This window comes from Haliotis rufescens, unplaced genomic scaffold (assembly GCF_023055435.1).
Source record: "Haliotis rufescens isolate VD_foot unplaced genomic scaffold, xgHalRufe1.0.p SCAF_2, whole genome shotgun sequence".
Classification (NCBI taxonomy): domain Eukaryota; kingdom Metazoa; phylum Mollusca; class Gastropoda; order Lepetellida; family Haliotidae; genus Haliotis; species Haliotis rufescens.
In genome coordinates, this window is record NW_025963890.1 from 75,502,686 (window position 1) to 75,527,543 (window position 24,858).

The following is a 24,858-nucleotide window of genomic DNA, read 5'->3' on the forward strand; positions in this document are numbered from 1 at the left end:
TGTTGGAACACAGATTTTTTATGCCGACGTTGGAGGAGGGAGGGAAATGATAGTCTCAATGTAGGTACCTTTGATGTTTTAACACTATGAGTGTGACTTGTCAGGCTTACTTAAAGACTTATTTAAAGGAGCCAATTTTGGTGAAGTCCATGTATGGGGAACAAGGCACAGAAATCTAGATTATTTTGTTCAAATTTTCAAATTTATTTAGTTTATCACTGACGCATTTAGCGAAATATGAATGTGGATATTGTATATGTTGTAGTTTTCTGAAAACACTGAGTAGCACAAACGTGTGAGTGTGTCATGGTAGCAGAAACAAAATATGTGTGATTTAAAAAATTAAATTCATATTTGATGAGATAAATAAGATTGGTGGATCTGTGATCAAACAAACAGAAAACTACAGCCTCTCTTCCAACCACTCACCATCATATTCTACTTGTAAGCTGTCTGCTGTGGTTTTAACATTTTAACAACCGAGGCTATCTGATGCAATATAAACTTGTAGACCTCAGTAACAGATGTAGAAGCTGGATGGCTTGAATTAAACCAGGTGTTCCTGTGCAGTTACATACATCGCCCTGACTTACCCAAACTAAGAGGGGCGGTCGGGTAGCCTAGTGGTTAAAGCGTTCGCTCGTCACGCCGAAGACCCGGGTTCGATTCCCGACATGGGCACAATGTGTGAAGCCCATTTCTGGTGTCCCCCGCCGTGATATTGCTGGAATATTGCTAAAAGCGGCGTAAAACCATACTCACTCACTCACTCACTCACTCCAAACTAAGAAATACTCATCATTGTCTTACATTTGTATTCTTGACTAAATGGCTGCCAATGGTTGTTTGAAGGAAAAGCCGATCTGTGGTTTCTGCTGAGGAGACTGAGTTATGGGAGGGCTTCTCCAAACATGGCCTTTGTGGAATCAATGGAGGGGAGTGTATTAATGAGCACATCCTTGCCATCCCAGGAAGCTGACCCCTCACTGACCACGATTGGGTTTGTTTTGATGACGAGTAAACTCCCAAGTTCTCATAATCAGCTGGCCTCTGCCTATGCTTGCTATGTCCTGATCTCTGCTATCATCCTAGGGATCTCATGATATTGCTCATACAGCCGGTGCAATAAATCCGACATGCATGGTCTTATGATGAAATAGTTTTATTTGGCGTTGGTTTATAGAGATTATACCATGGCAGTATAATGGTTTCTGGATGTTATACCATGGTAGTGTATGACTTCATCTTGCAATCTCCAAGTCATAATACCAGCAATATTTTCCTTACAGCTGATTCTAGTACTGATTTTCTGATAATACCTTCAATGTACGAATGAGGCATTCATGAGCCAGCTTGTCATGCTTGTAAATTAGTTTTCATGGGATTAGTGGTAGGAAGGTTCCATCAGTGAGGATATTTTTCAAGTTTCAGACCTGAGGTTTTAAATGTAACATTTAATGGATGATGAACCACCTCAAACTTTAAAACAGAATAAGTTTATTTCCTTTGACCATTACTAAAATATGTTTTTTACAACAAACTTTTTCTTGCGCATCTATTCTGTGTAGTGATGAGGTCAGAAGTGGTTGTCACTCCTTAACCACTTCAAGTTTAGTCAAATTACCTAATAAAATTAGATCATCCTTCAATGTCATGGTTGAATTTATTTAATTGTGGCTTGTGAATCCAGGCGATTCATGAACCTGAAAAATTAGAATACGGTCATGATATATATTTCTTAAATAAAGATGGCCGACAGGACCCTGGTACCAAGTCACCTTAGCTTAAGGCTGCCATTGTGTTAACTCTAATACACAGTCTTAAAACTTTGTCCATGGTCAGACTGCTGCCAACCAGATGACTGGGACGTATTAGTGGGAGACCAGGAAGCCCCAATTTGTGATGGTAAGCAGATAATACCAGATACTTGAGACCGACAATCAAGGGAAGTGCTTTATGAATACTTAAATGAAATCAAGGTCGTTGTCAGGTCTCGGTGATGGGCTACTCTTTAACAGCCTTAAAGGGGCATTGCTGTGTAATGGTGCAATGTCCTCCAGACATGCTAGTCCACTTTAAAGGGGCATTGCTGTGTAATGGTGCACTGTCCTCCAGACATGCTAGTCCACCTTAAAGGGGCATTGCTGTGTAATGGTGCACTGTCCTCTAGACATGCTAGTCCACCTTAAAGGGGCATTGCTGTGTAATGGTGCAATGTCCTCCAGACATGCTAGTCCACTTTAAAGGGGCATTGCTGTGTAATGGTGCACTGTCCTCCAGACATGCTAGTCCACCTTAAAGGGGCATTGCTGTGTAATGGTGCACTGTCCTCCAGACATGCTAGTCCACTTTAAAGGGGCATTGCTGTGTAATGGTGCACTGTCCTCCAGACATGCTAGTCCACTTTAAAGGGGCATTGCTGTGTAATGGTGCACTGTCCTCGAGACATGCTAGTCCACTTTAAAGGGGCATTGCTGTGTAATGGTGCACTGTCCTCGAGACATGCTAGTCCACTTTAAAGGGGCATTGCTGTGTAATGGTGCACTGTCCTCCAGACATGCTAGTCCACCTTAAAGGGGCATTGCTGTGTAATGGTGCACTGTCCTCCAGACATGCTAGTCCACTTTAAAGGGGCATTGCTGTGTAATGGTGCACTGTCCTCCAGACATGCTAGTCCACCTTAAAGGGGCATTGCTGTGTAATGGTGCACTGTCCTCGAGACATGCTAGTCCACTTTAAAGGGGCATTGCTGTGTAATGGTGCACTGTCCTCGAGACATGCTAGTCCACTTTAAAGGGGCATTGCTGTGTAATGGTGCACTGTCCTCGAGACATGCTAGTCCACCTTAAAGGGGCATTGCTGTGTAATGGTGCACTGTCCTCGAGACATGCTAGTCCACTTTAAAGGGGCATTGCTGTGTAATGGTGCACTGTCCTCCAGACATGCTAGTCCACCTTAAAGGGGCATTGCTGTGTAATGGTGCACTGTCCTCGAGACATGCTAGTCCACTTTAAAGGGGCATTGCTGTGTAATGGTGCACTGTCCTCCAGACATGCTAGTCCACTTTAAAGGGGCATTGCTGTGTAATGGTGCACTGTCCTCCAGACATGCTAGTCCACCTTAAAGGGGCATTGCTGTGTAATGGTGCACTGTCCTCCAGACATGCTAGTCCACTTTAAAGGGGCATTGCTGTGTAATGGTGCAATGTCCTCCAGACATGCTAGTCCACCTTAAAGGGGCATTGCTGTGTAATGGTGCAATGTCCTCGAGACATGCTAGTCCACTTTAAAGGGGCATTGCTGTGTAATGGTGCACTGTCCTCCAGACATGCTAGTCCACTTTAAAGGGGCATTGCTGTGTAATGGTGCACTGTCCTCCAGACATGCTAGTCCACTTTAAAGGGGCATTGCTGTGTAATGGTGCACTGTCCTCCAGACATGCTAGTCCACCTTAAAGGGGCATTGCTGTGTAATGGTGCACTGTCCTCCAGACATGCTAGTCCACTTTAAAGGGGCATTGCTGTGTAATGGTGCACTGTCCTCGAGACATGCTAGTCCACCTTAAAGGGGCATTGCTGTGTAATGGTGCACTGTCCTCCAGACATGCTAGTCCACTTTAAAGGGGCATTGCTGTGTAATGGTGCAATGTCCTCGAGACATGCTAGTCCACCTTAAAGGGGCATTGCTGTGTAATGGTGCAATGTCCTCGAGACATGCTAGTCCACTTTAAAGGGGCATTGCTGTGTAATGGTGCACTGTCCTCCAGACATGCTAGTCCACTTTAAAGGGGCATTGCTGTGTAATGGTGCACTGTCCTCCAGACATGCTAGTCCACTTTAAAGGGGCATTGCTGTGTAATGGTGCACTGTCCTCCAGACATGCTAGTCCACCTTAAAGGGGCATTGCTGTGTAATGGTGCACTGTCCTCCAGACATGCTAGTCCACTTTAAAGGGGCATTGCTGTGTAATGGTGCACTGTCCTCCAGACATGCTAGTCCACTTTAAAGGGGCATTGCTGTTTAATGGTGCAATGTCCTCCAGACATGCTAGTCCACTTTAAAGGGGCATTGCTGTGTAATGGTGCACTGTCCTCCAGACATGCTAGTCCACTTTAAAGGGGCATTGCTGTGTAATGGTGCACTGTCCTCTAGACATGCTAGTCCACTTTAAAGGGGCATTGCTGGGTAATGGTGCACTGTCCTCGAGACATGCTAGTCCACTTTAAAGGGGCATTGCTGTGTAATGGTGCACTGTCCTCGAGACATGCTAGTCCACTTTAAAGGGGCATTGCTGTGTAATGGTGCACTGTCCTCGAGACATGCTAGTCCACCTTAAAGGGGCATTGCTGGGTAATGGTGCACTGTCCTCGAGACATGCTAGTCCACTTTAAAGGGGCATTGCTGTGTAATGGTGCACTGTCCTCTAGACATGCTAGTCCACTTTAAAGAGGCATTGCTGTGTAATGGTGCACTGTCCTCGAGACATGCTAGTCCACTTTAAAGGGGCATTGCTGTGTAATGGTGCACTGTCCTCGAGACATGCTAGTCCACTTTAAAGGGGTATTTGTTATCTTTCTATGATACACAAAAGTGACTCTCATAATATATATATATATATATATATGTCCGGGGGATTTATGAAAGCAATGAACTGTCTGATGATCCCTGTCAAAAGTTGAGTCGTATGTAATGATTGGGATGTGTGAAGTCAAGATGTTTATTTATATCTGTATATTTTGGGTAATCTTTACCTCAAGATTAAACTGGGTGGTCAGGTAGCCTAGTGGTTAAAGCGTTCACTCGTCACGCTCGTCACGGGTTCGATTCCTGACATGGGTACAATGTGTGAAGCCAATTTTTTGGTGTCCCCCATCGTGATATTGCTGGAATATTGCTAAAAGTGGCGTAAAACCATACTCACTCACTCACTCAAGATTAAACTGGAGATGGCAGACAAGCAAAGAGTATATTCAATGACGTGAATTAATGTTTCCTGGGCTGCCACTTTACCCAGACCCTCTCCCCCTTTAAACCATATTTTCATATTCAGGTCACATAGGGACTTTAAGTCAAGCTTTAGTGGTCTATTAAGCAAAGCTTATGAAAGTCTTTAGACACTCAGACTAATATCTATGATAAAAAGAACATCAATAGACAAGTTCAAACTGGTGGAGTGACCTGCTTTTGATACGGACTGTACTGACAAAGACAAAAAGAACATCGCAGTAAATTCCTACCTGGGACTCAATAATGTGTTTGTGGTGCAGCAGCATTGGATAGGTGTTTGCTGATTTCAAATACTATTCCTGGGTTCCATACCACAAAGTGATCTTAGCGCTAAGACAATCATGACTCCGATTCTTTAGCATAGACTTATGACTGTCGTAGCACTAAGATCACTTTGTGGAACTGTACTTTGGCTTCTACAGTATTCCAAGCAGAGTACGGCTATGTCCTCATGTAAACACAACACAAATTGTAACTTTCTTTTCTTGTTAAGCATCTTTTTCAAAATCTAAATTTAAATAATCAAATTCTATTTAAGTTGTCATTATCTTTAATTAACATTATTAAACCTGTAGTATCGAGGAAGACAATGTCGACTTTTGCATATCAGAAATTCTTGAAGGAACTAGTATCTGTGACAAACATCCCACTGGAAGAAGAAAGAAGATGGACTCCATCTGATGAAGATGGACGTCACCACTGTCTAGATAAATTTTCATTGGGGGTCACAGTTGGCCAAGTCGTGTTTGGTGACACAATTTACTGTGCAGAGTTATCTCCCTTGGGCATGCCAGAAACCTATGATCATGGGTTCAAATCCTGGTCCGCCCCAAATATGTTTCCAGGTTTGTCAGCACCATACCCATGCTTGTGGGTTCCACCAAAGTGGTAAACATCTAAGACCTGCATCACTTCTGGCTTTCCTCCCATATTAAGCTGACACATCATGATATGACTGGAATACTGTTCAAAGTTGCATTAAACCCAACTCACTCTCTAATTTTCATTGACCACCAATTGAGAAAAGATATCTGCAAACCCACAAGACCAAACTGTTAATCTATCCCAGCTCCCCATTCCATCCTCCCTGACCACAGGCTCTACTCTCCCAGACCCAAGCATATATATCTCGGTGTCAATGTTTGCAGGATACGATCAACATGGAGTTTTAGACTGTGTGGAAGGAGTCAAATGTGCTGGTGACATTTCTGAACTTGCAATTCACAACGGAGCGTCCATTCTCACCTACATCCTCCTAAATTTGTCATGTGATGTAGTGCAGTGCTCACTGACAATATGAAAAAGCCTGGCAATGAATATTGTATGAGCCTGGGCAGTCAGTGGCACGATGCCCTTGAGACCTATTTGATCAGTACTGAAACAGGCTCTCATAAATGGTAATTTTTTAATGCTGAGATTGCTGGAGTCTGTGATTTTTTCCAATCATATTGCCTTATTTCTTATATTAGAAAGCATTTTCCCCTTTTTGGTATGGTAATCGATAATGATACATTAACCCTCATTCATACAGTTCCATCGTCGTGTCTGGCTTAACTTTACTAGCTGCCATAGCTTAAATACAATTCACTCCCTCACTTATCCTGAACTTCCTCCTTGGTGTAGAGGATAGATCATCTGCCGAGATACCGGAAAGTTGGTGGTTCGATCCCCGGCAATGTCATACCATAAAATGTATAAAGATGGTACTTGTTGTTACCCTGCCTGGCACAGGTTACTCATCCTGAATCTAGGAGAAACAGTTTGAAGCTAGCTGTCATGCTTTTTATGGCTGGATCTGCTTCAGAGGTGCCAGCCATTTTGGCATAATATTTTGAAATTGCTGTAAAGTTAAATTTATTACACATTTTGGCAAAAAACATCACAAGTGATTATGTCTTGTTATTGATTTTTCTACAAATCCTGGTGGTTGGTGCAGCTGTAAGAACAATGTTGGTTAAAAGAAACAAAGATAATATGTTAATGTGATGATGTGGAAGCCAGTTAACTCATAATTTGTGTGAAACATTGAATTTATTTCTCAGCAGTTCATGAGGTAAGGCTATTGCCACAGTTCTACCTTGTCAAGCTTACAGATTGAGGTGTTTGAGCGATGCAATGTAAAAGCTTTTTTTGTCAAAAGAATAGCCTAGCCATGCTAATGGGGATACTATTGGTTTATTTAAATTACTTATTTTAGACTGAGGTATCTGGGACATTCCTAATTGGCTCATACCGAAGTTGGCAGCATCTCTGGTGTTGGGTAATGAAAAGTCAGGGAGACTTTGGTGGAATTCCCTTGTTCTTCAAGTCAGTTGTTGGTGACCTTGGTTTCCAAGTGTCTGAAGGTCGGGAAGGCAGTATAAAGTCTTGAGACTTTTACACGTTTCTTGGATAGACCCATGATGCTGCTGTGTGTAACATTGGCTTATATTGCTATACCAGACTGATAACGACCTTAAAGCTATTGGAACAATTCCAGAAGTTGTCTTGGAGATATTTTTATGTGGTCTGCACTAAATTATATTCCATACAAATTGTATTTATAACTTTGAGAAGTTGGACTTCATGCAAAACTTTCAAGCATTCATTCTTTTCACCCAGTGGAACAGTGGATTTGTGCTTAAGAAATCTATACTAATATATGTTGGATGATTTTGTTTTGTTTTAACCTTACGTCAGGGTTTGACTGATCTGTAGAGCCAATGTTGCATGTGACTGACATTTCTACTGTGGTGAGAAATACACTCAAAATTCAGTGTGTCATTGGTTGCATGGCTTAATTAATTAAAGGAGTTTTTGAAATAGCCTAGTGGTTAAAATGTTTGCTCGTCATACAGAAGGGCTAGGTTTGATTCCCCACATTGGTACATTCAGGTGTCCCCTGTCGTGATATTGCTGGTATATTGCTAATAGCGACATAAAATCTCTCTAGCATGGAAGTCCCATGTCTTGGACACACACACATACACCCAACCCCAAACTCCCACCCCTACTAGTTATAAGATGTTTGGTGTCGGCTACAAGCAACTTTGTTCATCATTTGCCTCTGTTCACCCCGCAGTGAATGGGTACTTGGTGGGATGAGGTTGCAATGTGAATGAAAACCTTCTGGAGCCTAACAGGCAGCTTGGGTTGTATACTCCAAAGGGAGCTGAGAAAGTAATTTGAGTGAATACTGCTCAATTGACCAAGAAAATAATTGCCATGAATATGCTTAGGGCACTGGTTTTTATTAAGCAGAGCTTAGTATTTTCTACTTGCTTGGTATTTCTTGGTATTATTTTGCCTCTAAAATGATAATAGTTTTGATAAATTATCTTGCAATGTATTATAGAAAGACCTCTTCCTGAATGTGAAAAGTCTACACTTGCCAAGGTATTGTAGACTTACTGGGGATGTTTCAGATACTTATGTTTGGAGGTGTGTATGGGAGAGTTTGTTGAGTGTGTGCAGTGCACCCGGTGCCCTGTTTTGGTTCTCCAGCACGTGGCTGTCTTACACTGCAACATTTGCATCCTCATCTTCTTACATCATTGATTCATGCATTTTGAAATGGTCCCAGCTGGTGAGGATATGTCTGATTATCAAGTATAAGTCAGTCAGCCATCCAGCTCTGGCGTCTTGGCTACGGAGGCAGGCTTCTACTACAGAGAGGCTGAATGTCAGCAATGGTACAGCAATGTCGACACAACCTGTGTTACACCATCAACTGGGAAGCAGGCAGCTCACTGATGGAGAGAGTCATCATCGATCAATGAGGTTAGGCCGTGACTGCATGACACACAAATTCAGAGTTAAACTGATCTCCCTGTTGATGTAATGTCCACTCAGAAATTCCCTGTTTGAGTTTCCTGTGGGACAAGCATGTTCCGTTCTGTCTCTGATGTTCTCATTAGCATATTCTGTTTATTAGATGAAGGACATCTTCATCCACTGGAAATGCTGTGCAAAGTTGCATCCCTTCAGTGTAACAGGATCTTGATTGTGTTTGAATCCCACATCACCCTGATTATGTTTCTAGGTATGTCAGCACCATACCTGTGCTGGTGTGGTACATATTGACCTTGCATCAATGGCATTCACCCCAGTCAGTCCCTGAAGTACTGTTCCAAGAGGCATTAGACCTAACTCACTCACTCACTCACTCACTCACCTTCTGAAGCTTAACCTGATGGTTTCTGTTTCAAGTCATCTCGAATCTAATCAATATGTGATGCTGATTTGACATGTCATCCATTTTTGTCCATTTTTATTGTAAGCAATCTAACTTCATGCTACAAACGTAATTACTTTCACAATTTCTTTTAAATCATTTAGTTCATTTTGATTACAAATGGGGTAAGAAGATGCCCTGAGTATTGTATAAACAATGTAAAGATCTGCACAGTGTCTCATGTCTTCCTGTGCTACATGTAGAATGCTTTGCAGAGTTGCCTCCCTTAACAGTACCAGGAACCGATGGTCATGAGTTCGAATACCAGTTTCCCTGATCGTAACTTTTAGTGTGTCAGTATCATATACCCATGCCTTTTGGTTTAGCTTAGTTTGTAAATTGTCTCAACTTCAGGTTCTCCACCCACATGAAGCTCACACGCCCTGATATAACGAAAAACTGTTCAAAGCAGAGTTAAACCAAGCTCTCTAACTGCTGTTCAATCAGCCTATAAATCACCTTCAAAGACAATTTAAATAATGTCATCATGTCCTTTTTGTCTTTAAGTATTGAATCTTTCTTTTAAGAAAAAATGCAATTTGCTGTGAAGATCAATAACTTCATCGCTGTGTTTGTTATACCTTTAATATTTCCCAGTGCCTGCCTGGGCTTCGCTGAAATGTTAACAGCTTAGATCCCTGATAGTTTAACCTTACCTTTAGTGTGTTCTTATTAATAGGATCCACTCATTCAGCTCTTGAATCAATAGAAAGTAATTAAATTGAAGGGTCGCAGGATTTTCTTTGTGGGTTATTGTCAATTTCAAACTTGATCAGCAATCAAAATGAACCATTGTCAAGATCATACGAAACTTGCGAAAAATTGTCCGAAGACCAGACTTATCTGTCATAATTATCGCATGTCACCAGCACAATGGTTCTCATCAAGGCAAAGAAAAATGCTGCACGCAGTGGAGAATCTAGGAAATAGACTTATAGGGCAATTAGGGTTTAAGGCTCGTCAATACGGCCATCATGTCTTTGTATTCCACACTTCCTGCAGAACAGATCAAAGCACAGAGCATGCCTGACATCATTCCAGAACAATTCATATTCCTGCGACCTTGCTAAGACCTTCCCTCGGGATTTGATAGAGTTCCAGTCTTGGATCAGCTAAGTCTTGGTGGCAGCAGGGTGAGGTTTTCAGGAGACAAACTGAAATTCATGCTTTAATTGTAAGAGGATACTTCTGATGGACATGGCATCTGGCCTCCATGTGAGATCTTGTTGCACTTGCGTAAGGCTAGGAGATGGTGACTGAAAAGATGTGATCTGTGTCATAGAATAGACTTCAGATGCTCCATGTCGTTTACTTCCGATAGTTTTACAGGTGAAATTCAGCCATGCAACAGATACCCAAACTCCACTCAACAGCTTAAAAACCAGAGCAAAAAGTGTGGTGAAATTCCTTCAATATTGTGGTGGAATTGAAACGTTTTCATTCCTAGACGTGACCCATAAATGTAAGCTTTCAAGAGTAGGAAACCCTTGAATATAGCTTCCTTCCTTTCTCTCGGAATCAATTACAGCAGTTCTTGCCCGTCTGCTCTGGACCAACACATCCACAGCCTATATTGCACGTGTATTGATTTTTTTCTTTGCTGACTTCTTCCTTTGCACAAATCACATACCACTGAACCAAATCTAGACACCCATGGACAGGCTCTCTCAAAATGATTTCATAGCATGTTTAATAAACAGCAGGTGAGGAGGTTTGGTTTATTTCGAGTTTGGTTCAAATTAGTACCAAGTGGCGTCTGCTCCTTGCCGTCTGCGTTTGGTCGTCTGCTGATGGTGTTTGACCCATCATTACTAGGCTGCGCAGGCAGTGGGAGTCTAATAGCAGACTAATGTATTATATGATAGAATATCAGTGGAGAGGCAATTATCCCTCACTTTAAAGGCTATATTTTCAGTCACAATTTGCCAGTGGCAATATCCATTTTACTGTTCTCTGCTGGATGAAAACAGAAATGGAGGCTGATCATAGTATGGGGTCAGACACACTAAATGAGAACAGTGCAGAGAAATTACGAGGAGAAATGAAGGAATTGACATGAGTACACCATTCTCTGACAGGTCTCAGGGCCAAGTGGAGGGTAACCGCCATGGAGGCAGTACTGTATGGTCTGCCAGTCCTGGCAGGAATTTGGAACAAGATTTCATCATGCAGGGTTATCAGAGGAAGCAGAAACTGTGATAACGTAGAAGTTCTGTCGTGCTTCATTGGAAACGGTTGTTTGGTGCAATTTCCTTTCAAAGAAAATGAAAACTGTTTGTGCTAGGTAGCTGAATTACACGAATCTGGTGTGTTGTTCCGGAGGTTGTGTCCAGAGTTGTGAAATGAGGCAAGATTGCTGGGGGATTCAAAGCAAATCCACTGTAGCGATTGATTAAATTCCAAGTCATACTTGGTGCTGCTGTTACTATACAGTCGGGAAGTCGTTATCGTTCTACCAACGTAGAAAAGATTATACCAGGAAGAAAGCATCAAAACTCCATTATCATGATATTTTCCCATGTTTTTGTTGTTACAGAGCCAGTAATTCATCCAGAACATTTCTGCCACATTGGCTGAAGAGATTCAGCATAAAGACGAGAATGGGATAAAGAATTGATAGAACGTAGTTTTAATATTTGAGTTGATATTTATATATCATCTTGTATTCTCGTATGTGCCGTGATCTAGGGATCATTAACTGCACACCCGATTTGAAACTGTGCTCATGTCCCTTCTCAACTAATTTGGTAAATGCTGTGGATTCTCAGATAGCTTTGGGGGGCACGGGTGGCCCAGTTGTCTAAGACGCCACGATTCACTGTGCAGAGTTGCGTCCCTTGGGCATGCCAAAAACCTATGATTGTGGGTTTGAATCCGGTTCGCCTGGATTATGTTTCTAGGTTTGTCAGCACCATACCTAGCTCATGGGTTTCACCGAAGTGGTAAACGTCTGAGACCTGCATCACTTCGGGTTTTCCTCATACATTAAGCTGACATGCCTTGAAATAACTGGAATAGTGTTAAAAGCAGTGTTAAACCCAACTCACTCACTCACTCACTCACTGATTGCTTTTTTCCCCAACCTTTGGTGCACCAGTGGTGGCAGGAATCTAACCATGTTTGCGGGTGAGCAGGAACACAGTGTCCCACTCATCAACGGTGTGGCAATTGGCTGTTAGAGTTGTGTCCCTTAGGCGTGCTACAAACCTTTGATCTTGTGTTTGAATCTGGGCTTCACCCTGGTAATTTTGCAAGGTTTATCTGCACCATACCTGTAGATTTCACCCAAACCTGACATGCTGTGATATAACTGAAACAATGTCTGAAATAACCCCCTGACCGCCTGGCTGCCCGTAGGTCACTTTTCTGTCAGGCTGCCCGTGGGTCACTTTTCTGTCAGGCTGCCCGTAGGTCACTTTTCTGTCAGGCTGCCCGTAGGTCACTTTTCTGTCAGGCTGCCCGTAGGTCACTTTTCTGTCAGGCTGCCCGTAGGTCACTTTTCTGTCAGGCTGCCCGTAGGTCACTTTTCTGTCAGGCTGCCCGTAGGTCACTTTTCTGTCAGGCTGCATGTAGGTCACTTTTCTGTCAGGCTGCCCGTAGGTCACTTTTCTGTCAGGCTGCATGTAGTTTTCCTTCACTAGCCCAACTGTCTGGCAGATTATGTTTAATTTGAAACCACTTACGTATTCAGTTTTATCATAAGTCCTCAATTCTGCTGTAATTGTTCACATTATTTCAACTCAACTTATTTCAGTCAAGATATGATTTGTCTCATACTGTCATTGGCAATCCATTATTAACTGTGGATAAAAGGACGTAATTACACTTTTGTTGGTCAGTCTCGTCTTAATTTTAGTGTATTGGGATTGATATTAAGATGCATTATCAGCAATACTTCTGAGGGGCTCAAAAACAAAGCATGCAAGGATACATTTAAATGCAATATTGTCTGAATGCAGGCAGGTAACGTTGAAGATGGGCAGGCAACATTTCTGGGTGTCGTCTAGGAGTCTGAGTGGGCGGGGGGGGCGGTCGTGTAGCCTAGTGGTTAAAGCGTTCGCACGCCATGCCGAAGACCCGGGTTCGATTCCCGACATGGGTTCAATGTGTGAAGCCCATTTCTGGTGTCCCCCACCGTGATATTGCTGGAATATTGCTGAAAGCGGCGTAAAACCATACTCACTCACTCATTCTACGTGGGGTGTTTAAGTTAAAGTGTGGCATGGTGTCTCAGCGGATTAGTACTCTGAAACCAGCACAAGTCTGTACTAGTTCAAGCAGCGACACACACATGTATGTGTGGGAGTAAATATGTTCCCCTGGACATTTGTTCTGTTTGAATTGATGTACTAGGAGTTTGTTCCTAGGGAAGTCCAGATCCTCTCAATCAGGAAACCCACATTCCAGACAATGATTGTTTGGAATGACATTGTAAAATAAAATAGACATTACTATGTACCATAATTATTAATCTGGACAAATACAAGGAAATGATAGTATAATAGTGAATGTGTGATGACGATAAATGTCTGTAAACTTAATTTTATGTGTGTAGATCAATATCTGGTATCGAGCATGTTGGGCAATAAGTGCATGACACCTTGATGGCATAGTGTTGATTGACTTGCGTATGGTGGTATTGTCTGCCTGAAGAGCTACCCAAGCTGGGCCACGGTGGCGGGTGCTGGGTCTCGGGCATACACTCTCCACCTGAGAACACCCCCCAGATGCTGTTATTGGGACTTATCAGGACCTGACACTCCAGTGATTGACATCATGAACATGATGATATGAAGACATGCCTAAATTTAGCCTGACAACCTGATCAGTTAGTCGCTTCTTATGCCAAAGCTAGGTTGCTGAAGATTGTCTCTAAACAATTTCTTCATGGGTAGATTGTTACATTAAAACTTCCATAGGTTGATTAAGATGGGTACAATGTATGAAGCCCATTTCTGTGATATTGCAGCAATATTGCTAAAAACGGCGTAAAACCATACTCACTCACTCACTCACTCACTCACTCTGAACTAACACGGCTTCTGCATGGATCTGTAACCTTCGTGCATACGGGTCATGCAGTGGGGATCGAAATTAATAAATGCGCATTTCCAATCATGTCAAAATACCCAAACAGTGTAGTGCAGTGTAGTGTGACAGTATTTCTTCCACATCAAAGGTAAATATTGTTCCACATGTTGTGGCAAGGAAACAGCTGTAGCGCTTCAGTCAGAGGACAACCTGTGTCCTGAGCCTCCTCTGCCAGTTGAACTCGACTCCATCACACAGCCCTGTATTGGCACCAGAAACAAAGACTTCCATGATATTGGAGAAAAAAGAAACAAGAGCTCGAAGATCAATATTGCGTGGACGGTTATTCCCACTTGAGAAGAGTGGAGTACTGTCCGTCTAGAGGAGTGTAAATTAGTTGCCACAAACATACGCCCCCCGAGGGAAGGACACACCAAGACAAATGTTGATACACTAGCTATTGGACTGAACATGGTAGTGTTCAGACTGGACTGAACCACACTGATCCGCTGGCATTTGGACAGATTGAGAATACAGCCTGATTGTGTGGGTTGAGTTAACGTCAATCACAGTCTCACGTGTTGACAACTCATTGTGGGCTTTGTCTATAAGGAAAACCAATATAGTTAATGTTTGTTTGTTGTTTAATGGGATATTAAATTCTAAATAATGTCGGCAATATTCCTGTATATTGCAGGAGCCAGTAAATATTTGAGTGTGGTCGGATGAACCAGTGATTGATATATACCTCAACATCGTACATCAACGTGGTAGAACATTGTTACATACTACTAAAAAGAAGTCAAAGAAGGCACAATTCTTCCATATTACTATACTCAATCTGTCATGACAAGACAGACTAATTATAGCAATATGAAAGAATTGGGGATTCTTTTACTTCTTTTGAGTTACTTTTAAGTACGTAGCAATGTTCTACCATTTTGAGGTACGATGTTACACAATCAACAAACCTTACGACCTCGTCCATGCATGTGTCGCTTACCTCACTGCGGACGTTTCCTCACACAGAATCCCATGAATAATAGCAAACATAATTTTATAGTCAAAATTAACCTGAAATACTTGTAGAGTGAGCGATACCGTATAAGAACTCCTCAATCTCTATAATTAGTGAGAAAGATTGTATTCTGCTAGATAACACCAGACAAACTTGTTCATGCAACAGGTTAATGATCATTTCTTGTACTGGAAAGTTTAGCTGTACATGTAAGTTTCCCATGGCTTTGTTCTGACAAGCATGTGCTACATCATCAGTATTATGTCGCTGATATGTATAAATATTCATGTCAAATACCGTATTCGACGTGATAAGCGCCCAGGGCGCTCTCAAAATTAGAAATAGGGGGCTCTTATTAGAATAGTATTTTGGTGAAAAAAAGAGAGTTGAAAGATAAATTTCGTGGTTTATGCTGACAGCCTGAAATGTTTATATACGACTGATATATTTTGCCAGAATTTAATTGCCCATAATATAAGGGTGCATATAACTCACGAGTGCGTATTTTACGCGAATAAATAAGTCTTTTGCACATTGATCAATCGGAAGGGGTGCTAATTGGGATTGTTCACTAGCCAATATATTAGCAAATATCTCCGTTGGCGCTTAGAGCGGGGCTTATTACGTCGAATACGGTAATAGTCGAGGATGACATGGGGTGGTTATTTAGTTGGACTAGTGCAGAGTGAGTGAGTATGGTTTTACGCCGCTTTTAGCAATATTCCAGCAATATCACGGCGGTGGACACCAGAAATGGGCTTCACACATTGTACCCATGTCGGGAATCGAACCCGGGTCTTCGGCGTGACGAGCGAATGCTTTAACCACTAGGCTACCCGACCGCCCCGACTTGTGCAAACATTGCAGTCACAAAAAAGGCTTGATTGCATAGATTAAATATGTCTTTGTAAGATAAAAACCCATGAATCAAAATAAAATTTCTTACCAGTGCAAATTTTGTCTTGCATCCGTATATTTGAATCTCTGAGGTGTCTGGATGGTTGAGAGATCTTGTTTTTGTACAGACATTTCCCATTGTGTATACAGCATAATGCTAGTTTTTTCTGCTGACACTATCATTATCCTAAAGAATCACACATTTTATTGCAAATGTTGCAAATTGGATATGGATTTTGTGAGTTAAATTTATTTACAATTGATTTTATCAGTTTTTATTTGATGTTTAATCGTGATAAGATTAATTGACTGTTTAGAAAAGAGACGAAAAAGAAAACATCATTGCCTCTCTGTGTTTACACTAAGGAAGACGGCCATAAACATCTGACTGGGAGTGAGCTGGTTGTTTATTTGCCCTGCTCAGCTCCATGTTCAGTCTGATGCTATAGCTGTGCATGACGGATGAGATGGGGTACCTGCCCTAGCTCTAACCTTTGTTCGCCAGGCAACCCAGACTGATAATCATAGATAAAAGAGGGTAAAAAGTGTTTAGTTAAGAGATATGTAAATTGATTCTAGATATGCTGTGAGTTGCAGCAGCTGAATCTAGCATGTAAATGGAGAATATTCTGTATGTGTGCATCCTCGATACATTAACTTGTTTGCAAATATTGTTATCTTTAATCTTCTCTTATGATCACCCAGTCTTCTCTTTAATCTTCTCTTATGATCACCTAATCTTCTCTTTAATCTCCTTATGATCACCCAATCTTCTCTATAATCCCTTCTTGATGATCACCCAATCTTCTCTTTAATCTCCTCTTATGATCACCCAATCTTCTCTTTAATCTCCTCTTATGATCACCCAATCTTCTCTATAATCCCTTCTTGATGATCACCCAATCTTCTCTTTAATCTCCTCTTATGATCACCCAATCTTCTTTACAATCCCTTCTTGATGATCACCCAATCTTCTCTTTAACCTCATCTTATGATCACCCAGTTGTCTCCTTAATCCCCTCTTGATCACCCAATCCTCATTTTCAGCCCCAAGCAGGTGTGCTGTGGTATTCCATACTAGAATATCAAGGGATTAAGTTAAAATGGTGTCAGTTTCTCAAACATAGTGGACAGTCTGCTGTGGGATTAGATGTGATGTGTCGCCGTCTGTTATTGTCGGCAGGTTGCTAAGTAATCTAAGTCGGCTGTGACAGTGGCGAATCCTGCTGCCTGACACACGTCCCACGTGTCTCTGTGATTCACTGGCTGATTTCTTATGCCTGTACAATCATTGTGAAGCTGCTCTTGCCAGATGCTCACATGCTTTTTCCAGCATTTCTGCTAAAGAGAGAAAAATCACGAGAACCACTTAATAGTTGTGGTATGTTCTGATTGCTTCCGAACAAATTATCACCTTCATCATATTTCTTTAGCGAGTGCTGACTTTTTACAGCGAGGTCAACGATGTGAGACATTTATCCCTGGATTATGGACTGATATGGACTGAGATATGCAAAGAACATAATATTTTTACCTTTGAACCAAAGGTACATGGAACGTCTGATTTTGGGGTAGATAGCAGTGGTTGAAGGTAATTGGTTTTCTGTCTCTAATTATTTAGAAGATTTATGTCTCTGCTAGATTTGGGAATTTATGAGCTTTTCTATAAACAGGTGTGTTCATTTAGAGCAGTTTCTAGCATTCTGCTGTCAGTAAGTGTGGAGGGCTTCATACGGTGGATATTAATGCTGCTATGCATTTTACAAAAATATTTCATAACAGATTTACAGCCACCTGTTTAACAGAACTTTTAGTGATAGTGTAATCGATATAAATATAGAATACTAAACGAGCTCCCATGTAATACCAATTTAATGAAACGAGTGAATAGTTCTGGTATAGAGTCAGATACCAGAAGTATTCACGAATTTCATAAAATTGGTTTTACACAGAAGCGAGTTTAGTATTTTATTTATTACTTGCCATTTATATTTCTTTTTTAGAATTTCACTGTCGTGTATGAATAGGCAGAGACCTACACGATCCATAACGTAGTCCAATTGAGTTCAACAGAATAATACTTTAAACATGTAAAACGTTGACACATATTAATTTAATACCTTACAACGGCCCACCTTTAGAATTCAGGCGACTGTTCCACAAAGTTATCGTAGTGCTAATGTTATCGTAACTCACATACTTTAACAGAAACCTACGACTGTTGTTGCACTACAATACGATCGCCCTGTGGAACGGGGCCCTGCACCACAAAGTTTACAATCACGTCACAATACTCTGACATTATTGGTGGAATTTTGTTGCAAGATGCACAGGGGAAACAATGCCATGTGACGTCAGCCTAGAAATGGGGATGCTAGAGTTATTGAGTGCATAAGCTCCTCTCAGTGATCTATCATCTCCTCACGCAATGCCGTTGGATGAGCACACAATGTGTAATACAGCTGTATGTTTATTAAACGGGTGATCTCTTCCGGGGCAAGTAATGAAGATGTTTAGTTAAGATATAAATATCGTATACAGCTGTATTAGGAAGAAGAATTCCATTTTGCATTATTATATACAGGACATTGCTTTATAGCTGGAATATTTCTGAGTGTGGTGTTAAACAACAAATAAACAAACAAACAAACTTGGCTGTTTAAGATCAAGAACTTGTTATCTGAATATGTCCTTAAAGCAAGGCTGTTGTAACATGTGGAGTTTTACCTAAGTTTATGATGATTATGCACTAGGGAATGTATCGACCTTATATCTCAGTGTTCTACATGGTGCTCCATCCACACGTCAGCCCATGTTAAGGATGTCTGTTGGTATGATCTGTGTAGTCATTGTGCAACTCGACCCGTGAAGATCTGGGATTGAATCGGTCTTCAGCAACCCATGCTTGTTGTAAGAGGCGACTAACGGGATCGGGTGGTCAGGCTGGCTGACTTGGTTGATGCATGTTATCGTATTCCAATTGCGTGGATCGATGCTCATGATGCAAATCACTGGATTGTCTTGTCCAGACTCGATTATTTACAGACCGCTGTCATATAGCTGTAATATTGTAGAGTGCGGCGTTAAACAACAAACCAACAAACATTGCGCAGCTCAAGATGTAGGTCAATCTATCACATTGCTGAAGTGAAGAGGCCAAGGATGATGAACTGAAAGTCAAATCGTCCGAAAGATATGGATGCCGTTGTACAAAACAACCTTAGCACTACGACTGTCATAAGTCTATGTTAAGGTATGAGAGTTACAATCACCTTAGCGCTACGATCACCTTAGCGCTACGATTACTTTGTACAACAGCCCCATGGTGTAATATATCTAACAATAAGGAAATTGAGTCCCATATTACGACATGGCATATTGCTGATGGCAACAGACAATGAGAACAGTTCATAATGCTGTCTGCGCTGTGACATCACTGCATCGTAACCTTGGTGCGTGACATCATAACACCAGACAGCTTCATCAATGGGATGCTGCTGCACGTTAAATATTGAGTGAACTATGTATTTTACATGTTTATTCTGATTTGCAAAGCAAATCGCACATTACTGTTTTATCCATAACATCAAATACTTTGTATTAGGCTCTTATTAAAAATATTAACACTGTTCTAGCTAGGTTTTCAATCACTACCAAAACACAGTTTGTACCTCATCACACATCAGCAATGTCATAAACGTATACGTACAACTACGAGTAAGCCCTGATAAGTTACTAAGTTACAGACAGAGCAGTGGAAATGCCAGCTTTTGAAAATGATTGAGACTTTTTTACACATTCCTTCAGCATGTAGACTAACACTTAGTCAATGAAAACATGTCCTTAAAACAATAAAAAAAACGTCTTTTCAAAAGAACCTTTCCTCTTCTGCTGTTTTCAGGTGAAATCAAGCAAACTAGACTTGGTTAGTTTGATCTAGACTTGCCTAGGCTTTTAGTAAAAAAAAAAGACCTAAAAAATATAAATTCCACAGTCATTGTGCAGGACTATATTCCATGTGATTTATGACATTATGGGACTATTCTCCATCCTGAGAATGTAGGATTTGGCCATGATTACCTAGCTTTGACATGTTTATTTGTTTGTAAATAACTTCTATCAAATGACTTTTAGAGAATTCTGGTATGGACTTGTCACACCGATCTCTTGATAGTCTTATGAGCAACACGTGTGTCCACGAGAGCGTAGTCTATTTCATCGTCATGACCTGCACATGCATAACATGCATACGCCTTCCCTACTGTGACAAACCAAATATGTTGCCCAGTTTCTGTGCACCACCTACTTGTGTCAAGTGCGTTTGGTGAGTTGGTTCAACGTATCCTGGATTACCAGTAGATAACCACCAGATCCTTGTGTCAAGCGCGTTTGGTGAGTTGGTTCAACGTATCCTGGATTACCAGTAGATAACCACCAGATCCTTGTGTCAAGTGCGTTTGGTGAGTTGGTTCAACGTATCCTGGATTACCAGTAGATAACCACCAGATCCTTGTGTCAAGTGCGTTTGGTGAGTTGGTTCAACGTATCCTGGATTACCAGTAGATAACCACCAGATCCTTGTGTTAAGCGCGTTTGGTGAGTTGGTTCAACGTATCCTGGATTACCAGTAGATAACCACCAGATCCTTGTGTCAAGTGCGTTTGGTGAGTTGGTTCAACGTATCCTGGATTACCAGTAGATAACCACCAGATCCTTGTGTCAAGTGCGTTTGGTGAGTTGGTTCAACGTATCCTGGATTACCAGTAGATAACCACCAGATCCTTGTGTCAAGTGCGTTTGGTGAGTTGGTTCAACGTATCCTGGATTACCAGTAGATAACCACCAGATCCTTGTGTCAAGTGCGTTTGGTGAGTTGGTTCAACGTATCCTGGATTACCAGTAGATAACCACCAGATCCTTGTGTCAAGCGTGTTTGGTGAGTTGGTTCAACATATCCTGGATTACCAGTGGATAACCACCAGATCCTTGTGTCAAGTGCGTTTGGTGAGTTGGTTCAACGTATCTTGGATTACCAGTAGATAACCACCAGATCCTTGTGTCAAGTGCGTTTGGTGAGTTGGTTCAACGTATCCTGGATTACCAGTAGATAACCACCAGATCCTTGTGTCAAGCGTGTTTGGTGAGTTGGTTCAACATATCCTGGATTACCAGTGGATAACCACCAGATCCTTGTGTGGCACACCGGCAATGTAGGTACCGGTATGTGTCTTCCAACTGTTGACATGAAGGGCTTGGAATGAACACATAGGTGGGATGCATTTAATCTTTATTAGCTCCCAAGAATGTTAACAAGATGCTTTCTGGAGCAAAACCTACTTCTGGAAGTGGGCGGGGTAAGCATGTGTAAGTCTAATGGTGCCAACTGCTGTTTCAAGGCCTGACAAATGTAAAGATGTGATGAACTATGTCAAGTTTGCATGCCAAACCCTCATTTGGCAGGCTTTGGCTTCGGCATTGTAGCATTCTGTTTTGTCTCCTGTACCTCACAAGCACCTTCGTAACTTCATCGTACCAACTGTCGGTCAGCCAATCGTAAAAATAATTGATGATTCTGCCAATTTAGAGATTTCAGTGGCAAGTGTTGCGGCAAACGCAAATTGAATGATTACAGTTTCGGGGGCTGTGGTATGTCAGCAATGGATGTGTGTGTATGGATCTGGTCTTTATGCTTCCTGTGATGTTTAATTCAAGTTGGCAATGAGTGTTTGACTGGAATCGCTGTGATTGGGTACTTGTTAGTTAGTACAACTAGAACACTGTCATATCGTTAGACAAATATCTTCGCCATACTTGACAAGATTTAGTAGTCTGGGCTGGTGCCCAGTGTAAAGAAAGTTAAGGGTAACGGTTCTGTTGATGGTCTCGTTCTATGGTAGTGGGGAGATATGAAGGGCCACTTTGTCAGGATCTAGGATTGATGGGGAGAGAAGCCCTCACTTTGGCCTTACATTAGGCGAATAGCTTGCTCCCAGGCCCTTTCAATGATTTGCAGGTCTTGGAGAAGACACAGTGTGTCTACAACTTTCTGGACTGCGGTCAAAATGTCGATTCTGATTCTGGGCATGAAGTAGCAGACAAGAGTCTTTTTGCTGATGTTGTGTCCTTCAGATTTACCATCTAAAATGTTGTATTTGCTCTTGCTCCTCATTTTGAGATGATGGTATGAGCATGATGTATCATAACAGGATAGAGTGGTGAGGTAGCCTGTTGGTTAAGGTATTCGCTTGTGACATCGAAGATCTGGGTTCAATGTTCCACATGTACAATTGATATGATAGATAGTCTAGAAAGGTAGCCTATTGGTTAAGGTATTCGCTTGTGACATCGAAGATCTGGGTTCAATTTTCCACATGTACAATTAATATGATAGATAGTCTAGAAAGGTAGCCTATTGGTAAAGGTGTTTGTGTGTGTCACTGAAGACGAAGGTTCAATTTTCCACATGTACAATTAATATGATAGATAGTCTAGAAAGGTAGCCTATTGGTTAAGGTGTTTGTGTGTGTCACTGAAGACGAGGGTTCAATTTTCCACATGTACAATTAATATGATAGATAGTCTAGAAAGGTAGCCTATTGGTTAAGGTGTTTGTGTGTGTCACTAAAGACGAAGGTTCAATTTTCCACATGGGTACAATATGTGAAGCCCATTCCTGGTGTCCCAACCATGTCATTGCTGGAATGTTGCTGAAAGAGGCAAAAAGTCTCACTCCGCCATCAAAGGATTGCTTTGTGCCTATCATCAATACTCCTGGTTGTCAGTAGTGGACCTGGGCAGTCGGGTAGCCTAGTGGTTAAAGCGTTCGCTCGTCACGCCGAAGACCCGGGTTCGAATCCCGACATGGGTACAATGTGTGAAGCCAATTTCTGGTGTCCCCCGCCGTGATATTGCTGGAATATTGCTAAAAGCGGCGTAAAACCAAACTCACTCACTCACTCAGTAGTGGACCTATCAGGCTTGCATGTCCTGACTGAAGTGTACATGGGGTGTGTGTATTTGTCATCCATTGTTTGTTTGTTAGTTTGTTATTTATCACTGCACTCAAGAATATTCCAGCTACCGAGTTGAATGCAGCCCCATTGTTGTCAAGTGTGATGAGTGAGTGAGTATGGTTTTAAGCCGCTTTTAGCAATATTGTGGCGGGGGACACAAGAAATGGGCTTCACAGACTGGGCCCATGTTGGGAATTGAACCCAGGTCTTCGGCGTCACGGGTGAATGCTTTAACCACTAGGCTACCCAACCGCCCACATGTGGGATGAAGTCGCAGTGGACCATCGGATATTTTGAGGGTGGGTGGGAAAGTGGAATGGTTTTGAAAAAACATGTTTTCATGAAAAATCTGGAAACAAAAAAATTGTCAGGTTTTCCAACAGTAAATAGATATGGCTGCTGTCAGAGAAAGGGATGTCTGATTTGAAGGATTGACAGAAAAAAAATCATAACTTTTTTTATGTAGAACCTGAGGCAAAATATATTTTTTACAGTATTTTCAGGAACATACCATTTTGTGAAAAAACCTTGTGGATAATGAAATGATGTGAGACAGGGTGTTTGGTCGTGATAACGAGACGGGTGAAGATGAAAATAAAAACATGATTTATTATGGCCTAATGCCACCATTAGGTTGGGGAAAAAGATGTGGCCTTTTTCTTTCCAATGGCACACGGATTGCAAATTAAGGTTTTAAATAACGTGTCATAAACATACAGTTTGACAGGCCTGATGCACAGGGTTGAAAACGACTCTGGCGGAAATGAGAACGAAAAGACTTTTTCTGGTCCTGATGAGAACTGACGGTATGCTCATCCCAAAATAAGACTCCCAGGCACAGGATGAGGTATCAGCATGGCAAAACAGGGCGCAGAGATATTGAATAGCACAGAGTCCAAACTGCTCCTTGCCTATTTTCTTTGTTTGGGGTTAATGCGTATTCTGACAAGGTATATACACAGCTTATCACTTGATCAAGTTGTCTGAGATGGATGTGGTGTTAAAGATCCCATCCTTCACAAGACCATGTGAGTTATAATGGATGGAAAAAGGGATCTTTTATATCAGAACTGACATACATACACCAAAGATCATGATGAGACTCAATGTAATCGTGTTAGGAATCAAACCCAGACCTTTGGCATGATGAGCGAATGCTTTAACCATTCAGGTGCATTCGGCGCCATAAATTATCATCCAATCAATTTACACAATCTTTCTTGATTGAAAAAAGCAGTGTGGCACAAGCACTCGACTTAACATTTGTGTACCACCTCCAACAGAACAAGATCACCAGGACTTGTTACTCTGTGAAACATCTTTTGCAGCTAAAAGTTCACCTATAGCTGATTTGATTAAATATACCAAGCCCCCCACCCCCCAGAAGATTTGTAGTTTTCATCTATGCCCAAGGCATTTTGATTGGGTCATGAGCTGAAGACATTCTGTGCTATGTTTAGTGGGAAAATGAAAATAAATTGAGGTGGTGATTTAACTTCCAAAGTGAAACTGTGGTGGCAATTGTGCCCTTCATGCATGGTATAATCTTAAAAGAATGGGAATATGACACACTTGATAATCGAGGATGAAGTTCCATTATTTATTTGATGTCTGTTTTGTCACTGTAAATTTCAGTTGAAGCATCATCAAAAGCAGTTTGCAAAGTAGGTGGGTTTCTTTG

At 41.6% G+C, this 24,858-nt stretch overlaps 1 protein-coding gene across 6 annotated transcripts in view; it reads left to right on the plus strand.

Moving 5' to 3' along the window:
* LOC124147601 (cAMP-specific 3',5'-cyclic phosphodiesterase 4C-like) overlaps positions 1 to 24,858 on the plus strand; it is a 592,292-nt gene that overhangs the window by 350,391 nt on the left and 217,043 nt on the right. Inside the window, exon 1 of one of the 6 annotated variants that reach the window (XM_046518272.2) lies at positions 8,670 to 8,764. The exons of the other annotated variants lie outside the window; for them this stretch is intronic. Coding sequence (XP_046374228.1) covers positions 8,685 to 8,764 — 80 coding nt within the window. The 5' untranslated portion in view covers positions 8,670 to 8,684. Of the gene's footprint in view, positions 1 to 8,669; positions 8,765 to 24,858 lie in introns of those variants that run through there. 6 annotated transcript variants of the gene reach the window in all.